This window comes from Lutjanus erythropterus, chromosome 6 (genome assembly GCF_056507025.1).
Source record: "Lutjanus erythropterus isolate fLutEry1 chromosome 6, fLutEry1.hap2, whole genome shotgun sequence".
NCBI classification, from domain to species: Eukaryota; Metazoa; Chordata; class Actinopteri; order Lutjaniformes; family Lutjanidae; genus Lutjanus; species Lutjanus erythropterus.
Genome location: NC_139322.1, coordinates 29,073,463 through 29,094,337, shown reverse-complemented (window position 1 = coordinate 29,094,337; position 20,875 = coordinate 29,073,463). Strand labels below are relative to the sequence as shown.

At 39.0% G+C, this 20,875-nt stretch overlaps 1 protein-coding gene across 2 annotated transcripts in view; it reads left to right on the top strand.

The window, feature by feature from the left end:
- Positions 1-20,875, top strand: part of sema3b (sema domain, immunoglobulin domain (Ig), short basic domain, secreted, (semaphorin) 3B) — a 99,066-nt gene that overhangs the window by 72,585 nt on the left and 5,606 nt on the right. For both annotated transcript variants that reach the window (XM_084721568.1, XM_084721569.1), the window contains exons 4-11: positions 536-598; positions 12,746-12,865; positions 13,614-13,707; positions 13,943-14,062; positions 14,184-14,326; positions 15,556-15,670; positions 17,800-17,869; positions 18,055-18,199. In XM_084721568.1, coding sequence (XP_084577694.1) covers positions 536-598; positions 12,746-12,865; positions 13,614-13,707; positions 13,943-14,062; positions 14,184-14,326; positions 15,556-15,670; positions 17,800-17,869; positions 18,055-18,199 — 870 coding nt within the window. The remainder of the gene's footprint in view (positions 1-535; positions 599-12,745; positions 12,866-13,613; positions 13,708-13,942; positions 14,063-14,183; positions 14,327-15,555; positions 15,671-17,799; positions 17,870-18,054; positions 18,200-20,875) is intronic.

Sequence of the window (20,875 nt, the reverse complement as noted above, 5' to 3'; positions counted from 1 at the left end):
CAGAAGTATTGAGCGGCAGAGGGGAAGTGAGATGAAAACTTTTATTTATCCAAACCTCTGTGTTTTATTTGAAGTGTGTCTTACTCAAAGGATGTTAGAACTTTAGAGCAGTTGTTCTCATTTCAGACACCAAACGGAGTTTACAGCCCACAATTTTTAATATCATGACGGGAAGCAACTAATAAAAAAGTATCTAAGTTGAATTTTGGTGAAAGGAAGATCAGGGTGATAGCATCTGCAAACTTTTGTTTGTTTATTTACCCCACATAAACCATATTCATTCAGCTTAATTAAATCCATATTTTATCATGGTCATCCATGCCTCGTCTGCAGTGGCTCTATGACTCATCGTCAGGACCCGCCCCATAGTTTGAGAACCACTGCTGTCATGGGACATGGAACACTTGTTGTTTTCAGTAATTAAAAGTTAATCGCTCCAATTTTACATAAAGCTGACTTTAAAATTAGCAAAGTACACCAGATAATAAATGCAGACTTCAGCGACAGCATCATCTGATCTTTGCCTGTGTTTCAGATCTACTGGCCGGCTCCTGTCGACTGGAGGGAGGAGTGTAACTGGGCTGGCAAGGATATCACAGTAAGTCTCTTCACACCATTTCACCTCACCTGTTCTAATCACATTTCATTCCCTCTGCTATTTTACTTTAATTTACAAAAATACATGGTTGTATTGAAACTGAAAATGCTTATCTTTATCCCTTCTTTGACATGTGATGTTTGATTCTGTGACAAAACAGTACAAACCTAAATAGTAAATCAGTGCATTAAAAATTTAGTAACAGGACATGTGAGTTAGTGAAAAGACTCCTCTATCAGCAAAACAAACTGACTGTACATGAACCATAGTGTAATACAAAACATCCTTTTTATGAACCACTCCCCAGCAGCCCCTCAGACGTCATACATTGCACACAGAGTTAAATAAGAGAGCTGAGGAGCTCCTCATGGAGGCGGTAACTGTCCACTCCTATCCAGTGCAATACAATGCTACCTTTTAATCTACTGCAGTCATGGGAGTCATCATAAGACAGAAACACTACGTTTAAACAGATAACATGTCATAATGGGTGCAACACACCTACTTCTGACCTACCCTTTGGTGAGATCACTTCCACAAAATCTGTTTTCTGTATTAAACCCTATCTGACTGAGATCTGCTTGATGCCAAGCTTTTTGTGTTTTTCCACAGCAGTTCACAATCAGTGCTTTAGTGTGTGTTCTGTGGCTTTAAGCAGTAAACTCTTAAATGTCATGTAAATGAGAAACTTTAAATTGGTTAGGGAATTAGATAAACCCAGGTAGCATGACTAGATTTCTGCTGGAGAAACCTGATTTCTTAGCCACTTCTAAACACGTTGCAGTTTTACAAGAGAGCATGTGTATCACAAAGACTTCAACAAGACAAAGTACTGTACTTCTGTGTCAGCAGTGCAAAGGGATATAAGGAAAGGTTGCTACTCACAGAGGCACTTCCTTGACTAATTTACTTAAAAGTCTGACTTACTGAAACTGAAGCCTCCAGAAATCTTTGGCAGTACAGGAGTGTCTTGTATCACTAATATACTTAAAGTACAATAATTAAGCCGTGGTTCCAAAATAAGTCAGTGGAATGGGGAAAAATCCATTTACTGACCCACAGCATGCAAACATATGTTGTCTTACATTAGGTTACAGTGTATGTTTAACGTCTTTTAACAAGGAAGACCTGACTGTGGTAAAACTCCAAGTCCCCGCCATGATAGACAGCAAAAAGAGTGAGTCACAGACCAACAACATGAAAGCAATGAAGCAAAATATGTCTCAAGAACAGAATTATTATTTATGATTTTACAATTAGCAATTTAGTGTAAGTAACATGGTTTCCTGTGTACTTGTAAAGTGGGGGCGCAGGAGGAACCTGGGACTATATTACAGAAATATCTTAACTTGCAAATCAGCTGTTTGATAACCATGGTAACTGAGGTTAGGACCTGATTAAGGAAAAAGCCATTACAGATGAACAGTTACAAAGTCAAGATTCCTACTCTAACATAGGACAGATAATGTGCATTACACAAACATCCTAGCTCCCCAAAATCTTAAATAAATTCTCTTACCTGTAGAAGATCTTAATTTTCCCTTTTCCACTTGATAGACCCTTCTTATTCACTAACAGTAACAGTATATAACAGTAACGGTCTTTAACAGTATCAAAAAATAATGTTTGCTAACAGTAGCAAGTGGTTATGTTAGCTGCTAGTTATTGTTTTATTGTTTTTGCACAATGGATGACAGATATGACAGAGATTGTCTGTCATCTCAGCCCACTCTGTTTCTATCTCCCGAGTTTGCATTGTTGTAAATTTCCCCCTAAAACACCTCTAACTAAAGTTAAGTGCCCATTGTTGTTATTGTTCCATTTTTAATGTTTCAATGTATGTTTCATAATGTTTAAATGCTAAAAAAATGAATGGTTACAAAGTTGTAGCTTGGCAAAATGAGTAAAGTAGCATTGGTTGCTTGGTAGGCTAATGGACATAAATGTTGATAAGTGATGTTGACTCAAGCATTTAGTTTTTCCTACCTTGAGATAAGATAAGATGAAGAAAGATATGATAGGACTGCTGAAGTTAGGTAGGATCTGCTTCTATAATACTAAACTGGGAAAAATCCTTTTTTAGACTCCACCTATTTTACCTTAAAACTTAAGATACAAAGTCTCAGTCCCAGCATGTTGCATGGATTGAACCCGTGACCCTCTGTGACACTCAATACTGTTTCTCCAAATATAAGCTACTTCCCTCTGTCTTTTTATTTATTGCCAAAAAAATCTAGAGTTTCTATTTCGATATACAGAAGAGAAACGGTTAGTTTCCTAGAATAGGTTGAGTAAATACTGTATGTGATGATTATGTGCCTAAATGTGAAGTTCTGTATGTGGATGGAGTCTGGGCAGAGCTCGGCTTCACTGACCGACATGTAGAGGCCACCAAAAGCATATAGACCACCCAGGGTTACATTACACGCAATTAGCTACCTCTACATTTATTTGTGTGCCCGTATGTGTGTTTAAAACAGTGACTTCAGTGTGTGCTGACATGCCACCAATCTACTGTACTTATTCTTCTGTGTTTGACAGTGTGTATGTGCATGTATGTTTAAGTATCCATATGTGTGTGTGTGTGTGTCTGTGTTTATGTGTGTGTAAAACAAACCCTTCATCAGTGTGATTACACAGCTGTAGCAGACAGACAACGAGCTCCATTCATACAAAACTCCAGGCTCCAGTTTCACCTGACCAGGAGTCTGTCTAAATGTGTGTGTTCTCAGGTTTTTGTGTGTATGTGTGTGTGTGTGTGTGTGTGTGTGTGTGCGATTGGAAGAGAAAGTAGCGATGGAGACGGAGTGAATTAGTAAAATTGCTCCAGAGGAACATGGGAAGGACAGATGGAAAGAGATAAGAAAATACAAGAAATATTTGGGGGAAATTTTGAACTGTTACACTAAAAGGAGTTTCCCTCTGGTGAGTTGTTATTCCTGCCTTTTCAGCCTTTGAAATGTTATTTTTTTTATCCTTTGTTAAACACTCACTCCCCTTTTATTCCTTTTGACATTTAGAATATCTGTGAACGCTAACCCACACACTGAGAAGTGAGTTGACCTCACACCGTTGACCCTAATTACAGAGAAGTGTGTTTCCCTGTTGGAAGAGGCCAACATTTCTCTCCCCCACTGGATCTCTCCCTCCTACTTTCCTTACTCTCTTTCTCTCCCAGTCCTCCTCCTCTTCCCATGCTCTCTCTGTATCTCATATTATTTGTGCTCTGGGAACCAGAAGTTTCTCATGTTGTTTACGACCCTCCATTCCATTCTTTCTATGGACTTCTTCATTCCTTTCAATTAAACATCTTTTTCTATTCAATCTAAATACAAAGAAGGTATCTTTTCTTTTACACAATCACCATCGTATTAACTCTTACACTGTAATATATCCACTTAATCTGTATTGCACAAGAACAGATTATGACATGCTGCACATGCACACACAAGCATTAGCTCAAATTAATGTATTTATATTACACTACAATTAGCTTATATCACATTGTACATTATCACTCTTTATTAGGAGTGCCTTCACAACAGGTATGATGTCTTGGAAAACGACACAAGGATTTAGTTTCTGGTCTGGTTGTGTTCTTGGGTGGGAAGCCAGTGAGGGATCCTTGTGAGGGAGCCTCTGCTGGTCGGACAAGGTCGGACAAAATGAACGGACAAAATGAACAGACAAGGAAAAACTTAATCCAAACCATAAGACCAAGAGTGAGAAAAACATGTGACGAACGTGATCTTGCAGGATGATAACTACTAATGTTAGCATGATCCTCTGTGTGTGTTATGTCCTCCATTAATCTCAGCACTCTTGTTACAACAGGCTTTAGTTTTAATGCATTTGAGGAGAATTACTGATTTTTTTTATTCTGTATAACTGCACACTACTTGCCCAACATCAAGACTGATTTCAGCCTGAATACAAGGAACAATAACACATGGAACAGATATCATGCATGACAGACATAACAAACTTCAAGTAGAAATATATCCTGCTGCTCATAGAAGCGATGTAGCATGATTATCTTGCTGAAGACTGTTGAGTAGATATTCTAAAAAACACAAGCTACATACTTCACTTGTCTGCATAAACTTCACACACAGTTTTTCATCATGACTTAGTCAGTCAAGCGACCATAACGAATTCATGCTCGTCTCCGTGGTCCGACACACCTGAACCAATAAGTGACCAGTATTACACACTCTACTTCCTCTTTCTACCAGGAACTATTCATAATAAAACCTTTCAAAATAAAATACTTGTATAATTTTACATCTGCATGTTTTTTAACTTATTTGTTGAACTGTATTCTTTTTTAACCTTTTATGAAATAACTTTTTATAATATTTATGATGCAATTTTTAACCTCTTCTTTTTAAATAACTATGCAAAGTGTTTTTTAACCAAATCACATATATGTATTCAACTTCATCTTAACATTACATAATAATGATCTGTATTTTTTAACCTGGTTACACTAAGATAAGATATGCTAAGCTAAGCTAAGCTGAGCATCTACTGGCTGTGCCATATTTAACAGGAAGACATGAAAGCAGTGTCAAACTTCTTATATAAATTCTATGTGTATTCTCCAAATATCAAACTGTTTCTTTAAAAATAAAAAAGGTTGCTATTCCATACAGTATATAAAATTTTCACCCAATGCTCTATTTATTTTGTTCTATATAAATTTAAATTAACCGCAATGTTAGCAACATTATAAATGAGTTCTCCAGTATCCCGGTAGCTCAACAAATAAACCCGAAGCATGTGATGGGCTTAGCAAGTTGCCCACATAAAGACAAGTAATAAACACTTCATCACTCACACAGACACCCACTGACCACAGGAAAGCCACCTAACATGCACACAGACACAGTAACACAAACACAGACACATGCACATAAACACAGTCAGACAGTGGCAGTAAACAGTTGACAGTTCACCCAGACACTCAGTCTGACTCAGCACTTTAACTGAGGTGTCACTGTAAAGCTGGAGCCATGTTTAAACCTACAGAGGTGATGGACTGTGTGTTTACGCTGTCATGTTAGCACCATTTAAAAGAAGATCATCAAGTTAAAATCCATTGACCAACTGCGGTTAAATTAATGTTGGGGAAAGAGGTCAGTGCTGTAGCTGAGTGACTGCGAAAGCCTGAAACTGTCCTCATCCACAGAAACTCCAGGATTGGTCATTTGTTTAAGTGTCTTAAATTAACAAATGCTTACATCTTCTTGACATGCAAAGAGGTTTTTCTTGGCAGCAGAAAGTCCTCCATATAATGGCCATGGCAGCAATAGTCTTCTTCTGAGGATTGTTAACTGAATAATTTTTGGTATCTATCTGCACCCGAGGCTGTAGATGTATCTCAAAATGGTAACATGCTTATGTTAAGCAGGTGTAAGGTTTACTATGTTCACCAACTTAGTTTAGTGTGAGCATGCCAACATTCAATAATTACTAAGAGGAAGTCAGTCCATTTGACAAGTTCAATTTTGGCAAATGCTATTAGCACCCAGGTGTTTGTAGCCAATGATGCTATTTACACCTGCACCCAGTCTCCCAGGTCAGTACTCAAACCCTGGTCTCCTGAAGAACAGCCCTGTGTTTAACCCATCTATCCAGCATGTGTGCAAGGACTCACTAAACAATTCTTCGAGACATGAGGGGATCACAAACCACTTACAACTTATCCTCTCGGGGCTATGACTGTCTGTAGAAAATGTCATGGTACTCCATCCAGTAGTTGCTGGCATATTTCTGTCTACTGGGCCAAACTACTACTGGCGCCATCCATAAAGTCATTCAGCTATCATCACGTCAGAACTGCAAAATACTTGGTTGTTTTGGAAGACACTAACAAAAGACATTTATTTTTTCATTTAGGTATGAGGACTTGAAAGAAGCTTAGTGGCGACTAAATGTATGAATTTGAAGGAGCATGATCCTGAAAACCACAAAGCTTAATCATTCGACCTTTTATATCATCAGTGTGTGGGGATTCATTTTGCACATGAAGACCAGTTTCTGAAAACATTGATCATTTTCATCACAATATTAACAGATATCAGTCTGTTGTAGGACAGATGTATTGGACAAAATGTCAACACTGCTACATTGTCCTGCTCAGCAGAAGCGATCAAAGGCATTCCTGGGATATTACACTGTGCTGTGCTGTGTATCTAATGCTTGGCCACTTTGTGCCGTTGTCTGAGTGTTGAGTCAGAGGTTCTCAGCCATTAACTTTATTAAAGTTTGCTGGATCGCTGGGACTCTTTGCTCTCAGACGCAATCAAAACAGAGAGAGAAAGATAAACAGTAGCTCTGTTTCTATCAAAACTTTTATAATAATGCAATAAAGTAGCTGAAAATACGTGTTTAGATAGGGTGGAAAATGTCAGTGCCAGATAAATGGGAAAAAATGAGGAGAAATTGTTCTTAAGGATCAGCAGATTTTGGACAAATGAGCCAAAAATGATCATAATTATATTTGGAATAATATAAATAATATGTGCCTGGCAATAGTGTAATGTACTAACTAATAGCCATGTAATGCCATTATATTATGTTTAAGAAACACTGCTCATGCGAGGGTATGGTGGAAAAAATGTGTCCAACTTTTTATGCTTTAAGAGATCATGAAAAATCATTGCAATTTTAAAATAACTCAGTGCATATTACTTGAATGACAATTCAATTTATCTGAGACAGACAGGCATGGAGAAAAGTAGCAGAAAGACAGATAAAGGTTGAAATGATAAATAGATAGATCAGGTTAATCATTCCTAGAATGAAAAGGATAAAGAGAGAAAAGGGAAAAAAGACATCCAATGAGGAACAATACAGCTTTATAAGACCTAAAGCTCAGGCCACAGTGAGGTCACAGCCTGGGCTTTGCTCACTGTTTCAACTAATGAGCCAGTGGTGGGTCAAAGGTTGGCCAGTGAACCCTTTAACACACACATTCACACACACACACACACACAGTGAGGAAATGTGATTGCTGGCGTAATTCACCTCCCTCGTTCTCCTCCTTCCTTTCTGATCTTTTCAAAGTCTTTCAAGCGTCCTTTTTCTTCTTACCTTTTCTTTTCCTCCTGCTCTCTCTCTCTTTTGTACCATAAAAGAATTGACTTTGTCAAACTGTCGCTCTGCTGACTCCCTCACCTTCCTCTGCCCACTGACACACACACACAGTGCTTACAATACCACAGGGAGTTCGATTGAGGAGGAGGAGGTCTTGTTTCAGATTCACACACTGGGATTCAGGAGAAAAAGGTTGACTGAAACTTGTCAGTGTGTCTAGTGTGTTTTATCAGAGCTGCAGAGGTGTGTGTGTGTGTGTGTGTGTGTGTGTCCAAAGGTGTGTGTGTGAGCCCGAGGGTGGAGGCAAAAATGCAGTGTGTGTGCCCCTTTCTTTTAAGGGAAACAGAGGTCTCCTGTGTTTGTCAACAGCGTAATCGCCCATCAATTGGTTGAACACCTTCACATGTGCACACACACACACACACACACACACACACACACACACACACACACACAAGAAAGCACATATGTATTCACACACCCCCAACTCTAACCCCCTTGGTGTTTTCCTTTAAAGGTTGAAAGGCAGGTCTTTGTTCTAAACCACTGAGGGTTTTGTGTGTGTGTGTGTGTGTGTGTGTGTGTGTGTGTGTGTGTGTGTGTGTGTGTGTGTGTGTGTGTGTGTGTGTGTGTGTGCGTGTGTGTGTGTTAGGCCTAATGAGCCACAATTCCGCTTCTGTCACAGCTTTCACAACCTGGTCTGTCTGTCACCCTCGGGTGAGGCCGACAGAACTGACAGACAACAAAAGACATTTGATCATGTTGATGAAGAAGAGATGAAATGTGCAGATAATTGAGCTGGAGAAACAGATCAATCTTTATCTTGAAGAAACAAGCATAATCCCTCTTCTCATGATGGTGATGAAAGTCATATAAAAAAAATGCAAATATTGAGAAAGAAAAAAAGGAACATATCATGTTTCTCCAATGAAGCTAAAACAATTCTACTATCTTGGACAAAACGGGAAAATTAAGACAAAAACAAAATAATTCAATGTAAGGGAGAGTGGTGTATATGTCAGAGGGCACTATCTCAAAAAGTCTAACAGTTTCATGTGAAACTCTTCTGAAGTTTTCTCTTGACAAGTAGAATATGTCACTGTAATATGTTCTCATTTTCAAACCATAAAAGTAAAAAATAATAATGATAAGTAAGTATGTTTAATTCTATTATTTTTGCACTGAATATAGAAAAGTAAAAGGTGTATTTTGATAAGTAAACCAAAATCCTGTTCTAAATCTAGATTGTGGCATAGTAATCCATAGCACTCGTGTCAGTCTGGAGCAAGTTTGCCCGGCGCTTCCAGGGAAAATCTTCACATATGACAATTTACTCCAGTGTGTTTTCCAGCTGTGGCCCCTCTGAAGCCAACTTTGCTAGCTGCTAAACTTGGTGGTTGCTATGCAACGTAAAAACAGCATCTCTAAAATAACTGAATAAAAATAACTGCGAAATTGAATGTCTAAAGCTTCTACTTATACGTGCTCTTATTTGTTGAAAAATATAATGTGACAACATAAACAGTGATGGAGTAACTTGTCACAAATACACATTCTGTACTTAGTATTTATAACATTTATGAATCTATCTTATATATACTGACATAGTGTGAAAAGATTCTGAAGATTATACATTTATGCCCAAAAATGCAAGGTCATTTAAGCACAAATCTGCTTGAAATGAAGTCAAAATAACAAATTAAATGAGTAAGAATGCACAAACTTTGTATGCATGGTGATTTGTCATTATCCCAGCCTGCAGCTGACGGTCAAATTCATGTCTTTATGCACCTCTTCTCCAGTGGCCCCCGAGGGTCCAACCATGTTTGTAACTTGATCGACAGACAGATGTTACAGTGGCCTCTGGAGAAAAGCAGACAGCAGAGAAAGATATCTTGATCTTTGATGCGAGATCAAGTCTTTGTAGTTTGTAGTAGAAATATCTTATTGAGTTGCCTGACTTTTTGGGAAGTGGACTGGTTTTGTAGTGACATTTGAAAGCATCATTTTAGCTCATCATATATTATAGAAACCTTGGACTAAAGACCATGGAAAATCACCGAGATAATCATGATAATCATGGTGTCCATGTTATCTGCACTTAGCTGTAAAACAAGACAGTCTCCTCAAAGCCTGGTGTTAAGATCAGGAGTCTAGCTAGAAAAGGAGTGTGTGCCACCATCCAGTCTGTTAGTGCACAGTAAATCATTTCTCCAGTAGTCTCCTGGGATCCAGCTTACTGTAACCTGACTCCGAGATGGACAGATGTGACTGTGGGTCAATAACCTGCTGTCTAGATAAGAAGAGGAGGGAACAGACACAAAGGGGCTCTGAAAGTTGTTGATGTGATGGAAGATAAAGGAGAAAGTGAAATAGAAGTGGTCTGTTGTAAAGGACCTGCGCCAGTTTAGTTTTGTCTTTTTTTCATTAAATTCCTTGGTTGACAGAAAAACACTGGTGAAGACGCTACATGCAAATGCTACCAGCTGGTCAACCTAAAGAGCTGGCTAGGTTAGCTTAGCAGAAAGACTGGAAACAGGGGGAAACAGTTAAAATCAAACAACAGCACTAAATGTCCTTAAATAACATGTTATATCTATCTACTATGACAAGTTAGCTAGCTGTAGGCTATGCCTTATTAAACAGATATGAGAGTCTTGATCTTGTTTACCTCCTTGCAAACTCTTACTCTACAAGGAAGTTAAATGAAGGCATTTATTGGAAATGTATATGTGTTTGTTCACAGGTATTGTTGTCTTTTGCTCTGCATGGTTCAGTTGTTGATTTAACTGACTGAGATTTGCTGAAGTTAATGTTTTAGCTGAGCCAGTAAAATACCTGCCTATAGAGGTGATAGATGTAAATTAGTATTTTTGCTAACTCTGGCATATATACATCCTGTATTACACGCTGATGTTCATTAATATACTCTGTCCCTGTTAAATAAATAAATAAATATGTGCTAACAAGGGCGTTCATGACTACTCTCAATAGTTGACTAGTCACAAGAAATATATCATATTTTTTCCACCCAATAATAACCATCAGTTCTCGTCAGGTTGGTCTCGCCTACTAATGTAGGTGAGTCCTTGGCTCTGTGACTAAATGAGCCACAATCTGATTGGACTACACCCCGACCTCAACTGGTTGACTAGTCAACTATTCTGTGAAATCCCTGGTGCCAACAAATGTCAAACATAATACACAACTCAGGGCTGGACAATAAACTTGATCTTCAAAACCAAATTAGAAAACTTGACTTTAGTAGGCTTTGTCTTGCTGTTGACCATCGACCAACTGTGTTTTTTGAGTCATAGATTGACCACTGATAAACACATGTGAAATGACAGTTCTTCACAATTGCCAAGACACATTTCTTGAAACCATCCACCCATTTTTCAAAACTGTAAACACAAAACCAAATCTTCAAACTTCATTCACAAAACCTCTGATTCTTCTGGCAAAATCAATCACCTCAAAGCCATTTATCTGTGCTCAAGATCAAACAGTGCTTTCAAATCATACACTCAGTCAGTCAGTATATAAACACTACTGAGCAGTCATTACACACTACGTCAAAAAATGGAAAACACACTGTCCAGGGCGTGTAGCTTCAGGAAAAAAAAAACATTTTTATTGAGTGTGAACACATTTGGCATTTTCCAAAATAAATAAATTAATAAAAGTACACTCACAGCTTGTGCAAACCACATTGTAGGCATACTGTGTGTAACACAGCAAGTAACACAGTAATACAGATTCATTCTGCCTCAGCATCACGTCTATATGCTGGTCAGACCAGAGGACTTTTTCCCTTGCCAGGCAACGAGGAGAAAAAACCCTCTAGTGTGTGGAATTAAGCAGTTACAAGAGTCCACACTGATCACCGCAGACTAAGTCCATTACCAGCCATTTCCCCAGCATAGGTATAGGATATAGGGTATAAAAAAAACTATTCTGGTGGCTCGAGGATGGGGGAGAATGATGGACAAAACACTTGTGAATCCCTTCTTTGATGGTGAACCGCTCACACATTAAATTCTTACACAGGCATTTGGTTTACGTAATCATATCATTAGAAACAAGTGTGAACAATCTTGAGTCACTGTGTGTAAGTGATGACAGTTGTGTTGGACTTGTGTTTAGCTTCTACCGCCCGTGTCAACCATTTTGCAACATTAGTGCATCGCAGTGCAGAATGTGTCTTTGTAAGTAAGAATGTGTTTATAGTTTCGCCAAAAGAGTGAATGATTTGATAAAAGAGTTCTTCAGAGTATTCAGAGTATTTGGTTCAGAGAATGAGGTTTAGTTTTTTAGGAACTGTGAAAAGTTGTATAACTGAACCAAAATGTTAATGGATACATTGAGGACAATCTTTTGCTTAGCGTTTAACTCCTTCAGCGATACAGGCTCAAAATTTGCAATATGAAATCCATCAATAACACATGTTTTGAGTAGCTCACAGTTTCAGAGGCCTCTTACACTTCTGACTCACATGGAGGTTCATATGACCATTTTACCCGAGCCAGGACACAAAGACTGTCACAACAGAGTGTTGGAGGTGGAGCTGAGGACTCAACAGTGTTGTCACAAGCAGGCAGGGTGAGAGGAGCTATGTGAGGAATGTTCATCACTGAACCAAAAGAGGGAGAGTCCAGGTTTTGGTCGATCTTGGATTAACCGTGTGTGTGTTTTTTTCCCCTTGTGTTGTTAACTTGGGCTTGAGCTAACCAAAGTCACATTTATGGTGGGGGTTTTTTTCTGTGAATTTTGGATGCTAGTGACCTGAAGTATAGTTGACACTGTACAAGAAATATTTAAAGGAAAAGCTCCCCAATACCTTTTAGATGTTTCTATATTGAAATCTGACCTTTGTAGACCAATATATTTGAATAAATAGATAAAGTATTTCCTTACTTGGACAGTACCATGCATGCAGAGAAAAAGAAAGGTCCAAATGAATTAACATTTTTTCCTAATGACCTTCCTTCACATTCCCTTTCATGGGTTAAACTAATTCTGTGTATCATTGTGTTTGTCTTTCAGTCGGACTGTGTGAACTACGTGAAGATCGTGCACCACTATAACCGCACCCACCTGTACGCCTGTGGAACTGGGGCCTTCCACCCTACCTGTGCCTTCGTAGAGGTGGGACACAGGATGGAGGTGAGGAATGCACAAAACAAAAACAACACAAACGCACACAAACTGCTGAACTGCAGTATTCCCTTCTTATTTTTCCCTGAATCAGAACATCTAGTCACCACCTCCTTTGTTTGCCCTCACCTGCAGAAACAAAAAGGTATAAAAACCGAACATGTTCAGATGCCAGAAAATGTGAGCCTCAGTCCTCTGCCAACCGAACAATGTTCTGTTCATTATAAGTGAAAACATAAATCCAACAAACTGCAGGAAAGAACCTCAAAACACAAGATTTATGTGTATAAAGAGGTGAATGTTGACATCTGATATCCAGCAGTTAAGAGTCCAGGCTGATTCTGCAGAGAAGGTAAATTATGGCAGAGTGCAGACAAATCCATCATAAGTTGCTGGTTTAGAATTTGTCGAGTCCCTCACGCTGCCAACATCTCAAACCTGATATCTCTTCTCGAAAATGACTTAATGGCTGTGACAAATAACAATGACATCAGTCAACATTTCGGCTAATTTTCGGCTGCAGTCAAGATGTTTTCAAACCTTTAAAATGATGAAATTCACAAAAGGAAGACAGCAGGACACCGTAGTGACAACATCAAAACAGGAATTCTCAAGACAGAACACAAGTCATGCAGAGCAACAAGAAACAGCAAAACATCAGGACAATATCACAGCAACAACAAATAACAAACATCACTTCAGCACAAATAGCTTCAAGCAACACGAGTCACTTCTCACTGTCGTCTCCCTCAATCAGGACCATGTGTTCAGGATCGACCCCTCTAAGGTGGAGGACGGGAAAGGGAAGAGTCCGTATGATCCTCGCCACAATGCTGCATCTGTCCTCGTTGGTGAGCTGATTAGGTTTTTACTTACTGATTTTAGCATTACTGATTCAGTGTGGCTTATCCTAAAATTGGATCAATGCTGCCTCAAAAGTGTATGATAGAAAATGAAAACAACAGTAATATATTTCCAAACATTTTCATGCCATAATCATTAGCTTGTTTGGGGAGGATGTTATAGAGCAGTCATGAGTAAAGAACACATGACCAATTAATCAATCATTGATTCTTTTTGTCCTAGGTGATGAGCTGTATGCAGGTGTAGCTACAGACTTAATGGGAAGAGATTTCACCATCTTCAGGAGCCTGGGGAAACGCCCCTCCATCCGTACTGAACAGCATGACTCGCGCTGGCTCAATGGTTTGTGTTTGCGTGTGTTTGCATGTTTACGTGTCAGCTTGGTTGTGTTTAGAAAAAAACTCTACTACTTGAAAAAATACCAGTATAGCTGACGTTGCTCCTCTTTGTGTCTCTCTACCAGAACCAAAGTTTGTTGGTTCCTTCTGGGTCCCAGAAAGTGAGAACCCAGATGATGACAAGGTGTTTTTCTTCTTCCGTGAGACGGCGGTTGAGGCACAGGGGCTCGGGAAGTCCACCTACTCCCGCATCGGACAACTCTGCAGGGTGAGAGTTTATTTTGTCACTTGCACAGTTAGTGGTGTGCATATTGGTTACAGTTTTCCTGTCACAGACATTGACTGGTGTTTATAGTAGCCAAGTGCATTGTGTTACGCCCCCGCCATGCAGCTAAAGCAGTCTGTGGATGTAGGAACGAGAGCAGTCATGTAAGCTGACTCTTCCATGGCCCTACTGGAACCAAAACAGCTTCTGAGACCAATGGAGTGGTTTGAAAACAGGGCAGTAGGCTACAGATCCACAGCAGTATTCTAGCTTAGTTTGGCTCCTGGCACCCTGTGGCTGAGTCAAGGCTAACCGAGCTAATGGCAGTTAATGTTTGGCTCACTTACTTTAGAAACATGTAAACCTATATTTTCATCAGGAGGCCGTGTAAACGAGCTCAGTACTGTATTTCCTGTCAGTCCCAGAAGCTGTGTTCATCCTGTTGACCAGTGGTATTCACTGGGAGGCTGCTAAGCTTAGTTCTGTTGCCAGCAAAAAGTTATGGTTTGTGAAATAACCAACAAGTAATCTAAAGCTATATGTTTATCAGGAAACTGAGAAATGTAATAATAAAGAGTAGAAACTGCAGTTGGAGGACACCAGAATTCTTTTCTCCATAAAATAGCATTCAGTTTCACCCAAACCAGTGAATAAAATCCGCTCCAGTGATTGGATGTACTGTATTCTCCTTCTGTGCTCCAGTGCATCATTAGTGAGAAGAAGAAAAATCCCTGGGGGAAATTACATATTTTCACTTTGTTGTTATTTTACAATCACATGACCAAAATACACACAAACACATGCCCAAACAGGACCTACAGACATGCATTAATGGAGAGATTCCAGAGTGAGGGGGCTGCACACAGACATATACATACAGTCAGGCGCTCAAGCAGTTAGGGGTTCGCACTGAACCCAGGAGGTGAACTGGCTCCTCTCCAGCTACCAGTCCACACTCCATACTGACTGGTCTGTGCTGGACTTGAAGTCCAGCATTTTAAATAACGTAGTGTAAAAAAACATTGGACTCTGCATCAGGCCCACTCAACCTGGCTGCTTCACAGATTCTGTAACAAAATTAGGTCATATTCTCTTTAAAGAATTTAATTTGGTAATGTGGTGAAAGTGGGTGCTTCCCAGTTTATAACACTGCTCTCATTGTCTTCTTTCATGCTGAAATTATCAATGTAATATCTTGTTAATTGGCTCTTGACTGTTTTGTCTTGAACCAGAATGACATGGGCGGTCAGCGAAGCCTGGTCAACAAGTGGACAACATTCCTCAAGACCCGTCTGATCTGCTCGGTACCAGGAGCCGACGGCAGTGACACTTACTTTGATGAGCTGCGTAAGTTCACTGTGCCTGCAGACAGACTCTGCACTGTATCAGCTCATTCATGATTAAGATTATATTGGGTAAAAGAATGATGTAACATAACTGATGTTTGAAGCGAAGGTTCGGCTACTATGCTATGATACTCAGGTAAAGTTCGTCATACACAAACTTTTGACCTGACTCACTCACAACAGATATCCTAATGTTGAACTCACATCAACTCAAGTAAAAAAAAAAGTTTTCTGTTTTGTCTCCCCATGTCCAACTGTAGATGCCCAGTATGATAAAGTAATCCAATTTTTCCAAAGTAAGAAAAAGCAAAACAAAGAGTTGAAATTTGGGGTGATTTTCCGATCTTGCTTTGTCCATCGGATTTTTACCCAGAAGTACATTCTGTGGGTGCAAAGGGAGAGAAAGTCAAGGAAAGCATAATAAATTAACCAGGATTTCTGACCTCAATTGTAGATTATCATTCAACCCACATTCCTGCAGACTGGGATCGGGCCAAAATCTATTACCAATTAATCTCTCACTCATGCTTTCTCCAAGGCCAGTGTTTGTGCTGTGGGTTCAGAGTGAGTTGCAGGCTCGTCTCTGGGGAGTCTTCGTATGACATAAGACAATAATGTGTTTTCATTAGACAGGATCCAGAAGTGAGGCTATATTTCTAAATGCCTGGATTGTGGGCAGAGGAAATATTTTATGATAAAGACAGCTTCATTTCACTCTAAACTCACTTGGATAGTTCCATAACATGCGGTGCCAGTTCACCCGAGCATTGCACTCATAAATATTCACAAGTTAGTGATAACAGTTAGGTGTAATTTTGTAAAATATAGCTGGGATGGGCTCCAGACGACCCTGCAAAGAATAAGCAGTTACTGATGGGCTGATGAATGGATTCATACAGTAAAAAATATTATGGGTGAGTCTAGGAGGAAGTCTGTGAGTGTGTTCATAAAGTAAGCTAAATGAATTTTCACCTTGTGTTACCACAGGATAATTTGAGAACATTTGTTTTCATTTGAGTGACTCGTGTAAGGTGTTTTTTTTGTCCCAAACACCCAGAAAACATTAGTTGTCAGCTGTTTTGTTGTTTAGTTTTGCCTTGCTGAAATAAAATACAAACTGTCTTTTGACTTCCTCTGTCTGAAATCAAGGACCTATTGTTTCGAAAACTGTAAAAAAAATTAAATCTGCAACAGTTATGACTGTAAACTACATATGTGCCATGCGAGAACCTAAAATTTAATTGGTTTAAAAAGACTAATTTCGCAAACAGTCAGTTGCACAAAATATGTACCTTATTTAAAAGGTAAATCATGAAAATCAACCTAAAATAAAGTCCATTAAACTTACATATATCTGTTTTCAAATGTCATGACAGAGAAATCACTGAACTATGGGAAGAATGCAGAATTTATGATTAAAACAATCAACATATGACAATTTTCCCGTCTAACAAAGAGAAACGACAGACCTCCAGTCATGTGGTTTGTACAGCAGCTGCAGCAGTTTCAGCTCTCAAGATGTTTTTGATTGATCTTTCTGACCATATCTGTGGGCAATAATCCGATCTGTCTCATCTCAGGAGGCAGTGAGAGGTGAACTAAGTGGAAAAATTTGTCCAAAACCTAACCCTACCTTAGGCTACATCTGCCCATCACATTCCTTCATATGAACAATGAGTCCCTTATCTGGACCAAGAGTTTTCTGACCGTACCTGAGGCCAAATCTTCAGAAAGGACCTCCCTGTAAAAATGTGTCTATCGGACCCTTTTGAAATTATTCCGCCAAAGTCACACCACATTACTTTTTAGATCACAGCAGTTTTTAATGATCTATGGTGCAAGAGTCAGAAATGCATCTTGTTTGTGACTGACCCTAACCTAAAAAAACAAACAAAAAAAAGTTTTAATGGGACTAAATCCTGTTTAAATAAATTTTACAAATCACTGCTGGAAGCTGTAGTGGATTTTGTTCCATGTCATGACCCTTAGTTATTAGTGAAATGTCCCTTTAAAGTAGTTAGATATGGCTACAGGGCTCTGCTTATCTTTCTTTCTACCTTTGACCTCTGGACTACCACCACCTGACCTGAGTGTGTGTGTGTGTGTGTGTGTGTGTGTGTCCGTCCTCAGGCGATGTGTTCCTGCTACAGACGAGGGACAGAAAGAATCCTCTGGTCTACACTGTCTTCTCTACTTCCAGGTCAGAGTCCATTTATATTGTGTGTGTGTGTGTGTGTGTGTGTGTGTGTGTGTGTGTGTGTGTGTGTGTGTGTGTGTGTGTGTGTGTGCAAAAGAGAGGGGAAAAAAAGAAAGATGAGTGTGAGGGTGTGTGTGTTCTGTGTGTGTTTTGATGTTTCTAACCCAGCTTCCCCTGTCCCCCAGCAGCAGTGTATTTAAAGGCTCAGCTGTGTGTCTCTACTCCATGAATGACATCCGGAGGGCCTTCCTGGGGCCCTTTGCTCACAAAGAGGGGCCCAACTACCAGTGGGTCCCCTTCCAGGGAAAAGTCCCCTATCCCCGCCCAGGAATGGTATGTCAGTAATATTAAAGACCAATCCATAGATTAGTGTCAAGAGTTTCTAACCCAAGAACTGTACTTAAAGTGATAGTTCACCCAAACATGAAATTTCACTCACTATCTACTCACCCCTGTGCTGATGTGAGGATGGGTGAAGATCTCCAGTTCACTAAACACTCCTGGAGCTTCAGTGGAAAATAGTGTTGCAGCCAAATCCAGTACAATTGAAGTGAATATTGACCAGTTTTAAAATGTAAAGAAAGAACACAAAAAAAACAGAAAATGTGTCCATACTGCTCTTGTGGTGTATTCCAAGTGTCCGTAAGCTATGACATTAAAATTTGAGGTACTTATACTTTGCTGGGTATTTTCATCATATGCTAGTACATTCCAGAGGGAGTGTGAGGAGGCTCCTAAAAATCTGGGAAATCCATAATGTTAACTAGATACTTAACTAGAAAATGTTCTCAGAGCTCCGCCAGAGTGATGGCTGAAATCTGGAAATCTGGAAATGTGATTGGTAGTATTAATGATATTAATCACCTTGAACTGGTTTTGATGCCTTTTGCATTTGCACCATTATTGTGCCCATGACACCTGTAGTTACTGATGGTAAACTATTGTCATTTTAAGAAAGATGTCTAGAAATAATTGGTCTTTGTCCATCACTCTGTGAGCAACCATAATCTGATTTTATGCTTTACGCAGCAGTGTGAAGTGTGCAGGATGGATCAAAACTGTAGCAAAGACAAGCCATGCATAGTGCAGTGAAATCAACTGATCCAAGGTCAAAAAATGCAGAAAATTACTGTTGTATTTTTTTGTAGCAGCGATTTTGATAAATGATGTCAGTAAGAACCAAGTTCACTGATATATTTCCTGTGACTACTTCAAAATAAAAATCAAATCATGTTTCATCTGCAAAATGCTTTCATTGTGAAGCTGCAGTAGTAGGAAATGTTCAGTTCACATAAGCAGCAACTTTATACAGCTTTTGTTCCAGGAATTTTGCTGGTTCATAAATTGCAGATCTATAAATATTGCAATTGCCTACTTTCATCAGTGTCCATTCTGCAGGGAGGATTAGAAGCTTTGCCACCAGTTGATGATCACTGCTCTGAACTTCTATTGCATGAAATCTATGTAATGGCTGTAGCTGCTTTGTAAATTCCAATTTCAAAGATAAAATGTGATCATCATAAAGTAGCTTGTGTGCAAAGTGGCTGTAATGAAATTGCGAATGACTACTTTTATTGATCCTTTAATAAAAGTACAGAAACATAAAATGTAAACACTGCATAATGTATAACCTTTACTTAAATCAAATTATTATCGCAAGATCTTATTGTAAATGAGTACTTTTGCATATAAGTACAGCACAGAAGCAAAAACCACAATTTTAGTCAATTACTGTAGAATATTTCTGCTCTCTGGTTTCCATTTAGGGTTCTGAACTGTAAAAATACAAAGTCAGATCAATATGAATACATTAATTTCACATAATATTCTTGTGATTGAAGTCTTATAGGCACTTGATACACTTGTACTACTCAGTGTTAGACCTCATTTCATCCAAAAGCTCTCCACAATCCTCCCAATCAATATGTGCTTATCAGGGCTCTTACATGCTGCTAAGCACACAAACGTAGCGTCAGCAGGATTTGTTATGCAGAGCTTCAGCTGTTACCGCCACAGCAGAACAATCTCCTTTGTATTATTGCAGAATAGTAACTGTATTTGGCCTACAGTAAACCCTCTCTCACGCCACCATCACCTCACTGGGTTGTAAAATTAGCAGAACGAATCAAATTAAAAGAAAACGATCGCGCTTACAAGTGAATTATGCAAAACTGCACAGAAAGCAGATTCAGTGTTTGAAATGTGTAAACCAGGTCAAAGGTTTTTCACTTCATGAGCAAACTGTCAACTGTACAAGACTTTTAAAAAAAAGTATAAAACCTGATGGATCCACACAATACTTAAGTAAAATGTAGTTTCTTTGAATGGAAGTCCAAGACTGGATTTTTTATTTGTGCAGGAGGCTGGACTGGCATGCTGGACTGACAAAATGAGACATATTAGACCAATTTACATGCACAGCAAACACAAAACAAATCATCAAATATGGTGTGAGTCATGGTGGAAAGTGTGAGTCCAAAGACTGCAAAAAAATCTGATTGCATGCAGTCAGTCTGTTCTGCAGAGCTGAAATCCCTTGCACTAGAAGTGGATTGGCAGGATTATTTAAGTACTTTGAATTGTTGGATAGTAGCCAAATCCTATGTGCTTCTTAAATATGAAATGTGCAATGTTCATACATTCAAATCCAAATTCCCAGGACAAGAGTTGCTCTTGAAATGGTTTCAAATTTACTTGTACCATTTTGCATCCCACTTAAAGGTTTAGTCATCAATTCTGGATGAAGATAGTAACTTGTTAACTTTCATTCCCAGGTCATCAAATACTTAAGTTTTGGGAATGAGACTCAACAATAAACTATCTGACTGACCTGTGATTGGCCAAAGTCTCCCATCACAAGCTAGATTTTCTAAAGGCTGAAAACAAAGCAAGAAGGGAGAACAGAAATCTAGTTCTCTAGATTACTTGAATTATATTATATTGAAAGATTACAATGGAACTTTTGCCTCGTAATGCCAAAAATAAATTGCATACTCCAGCTTTAAAGTT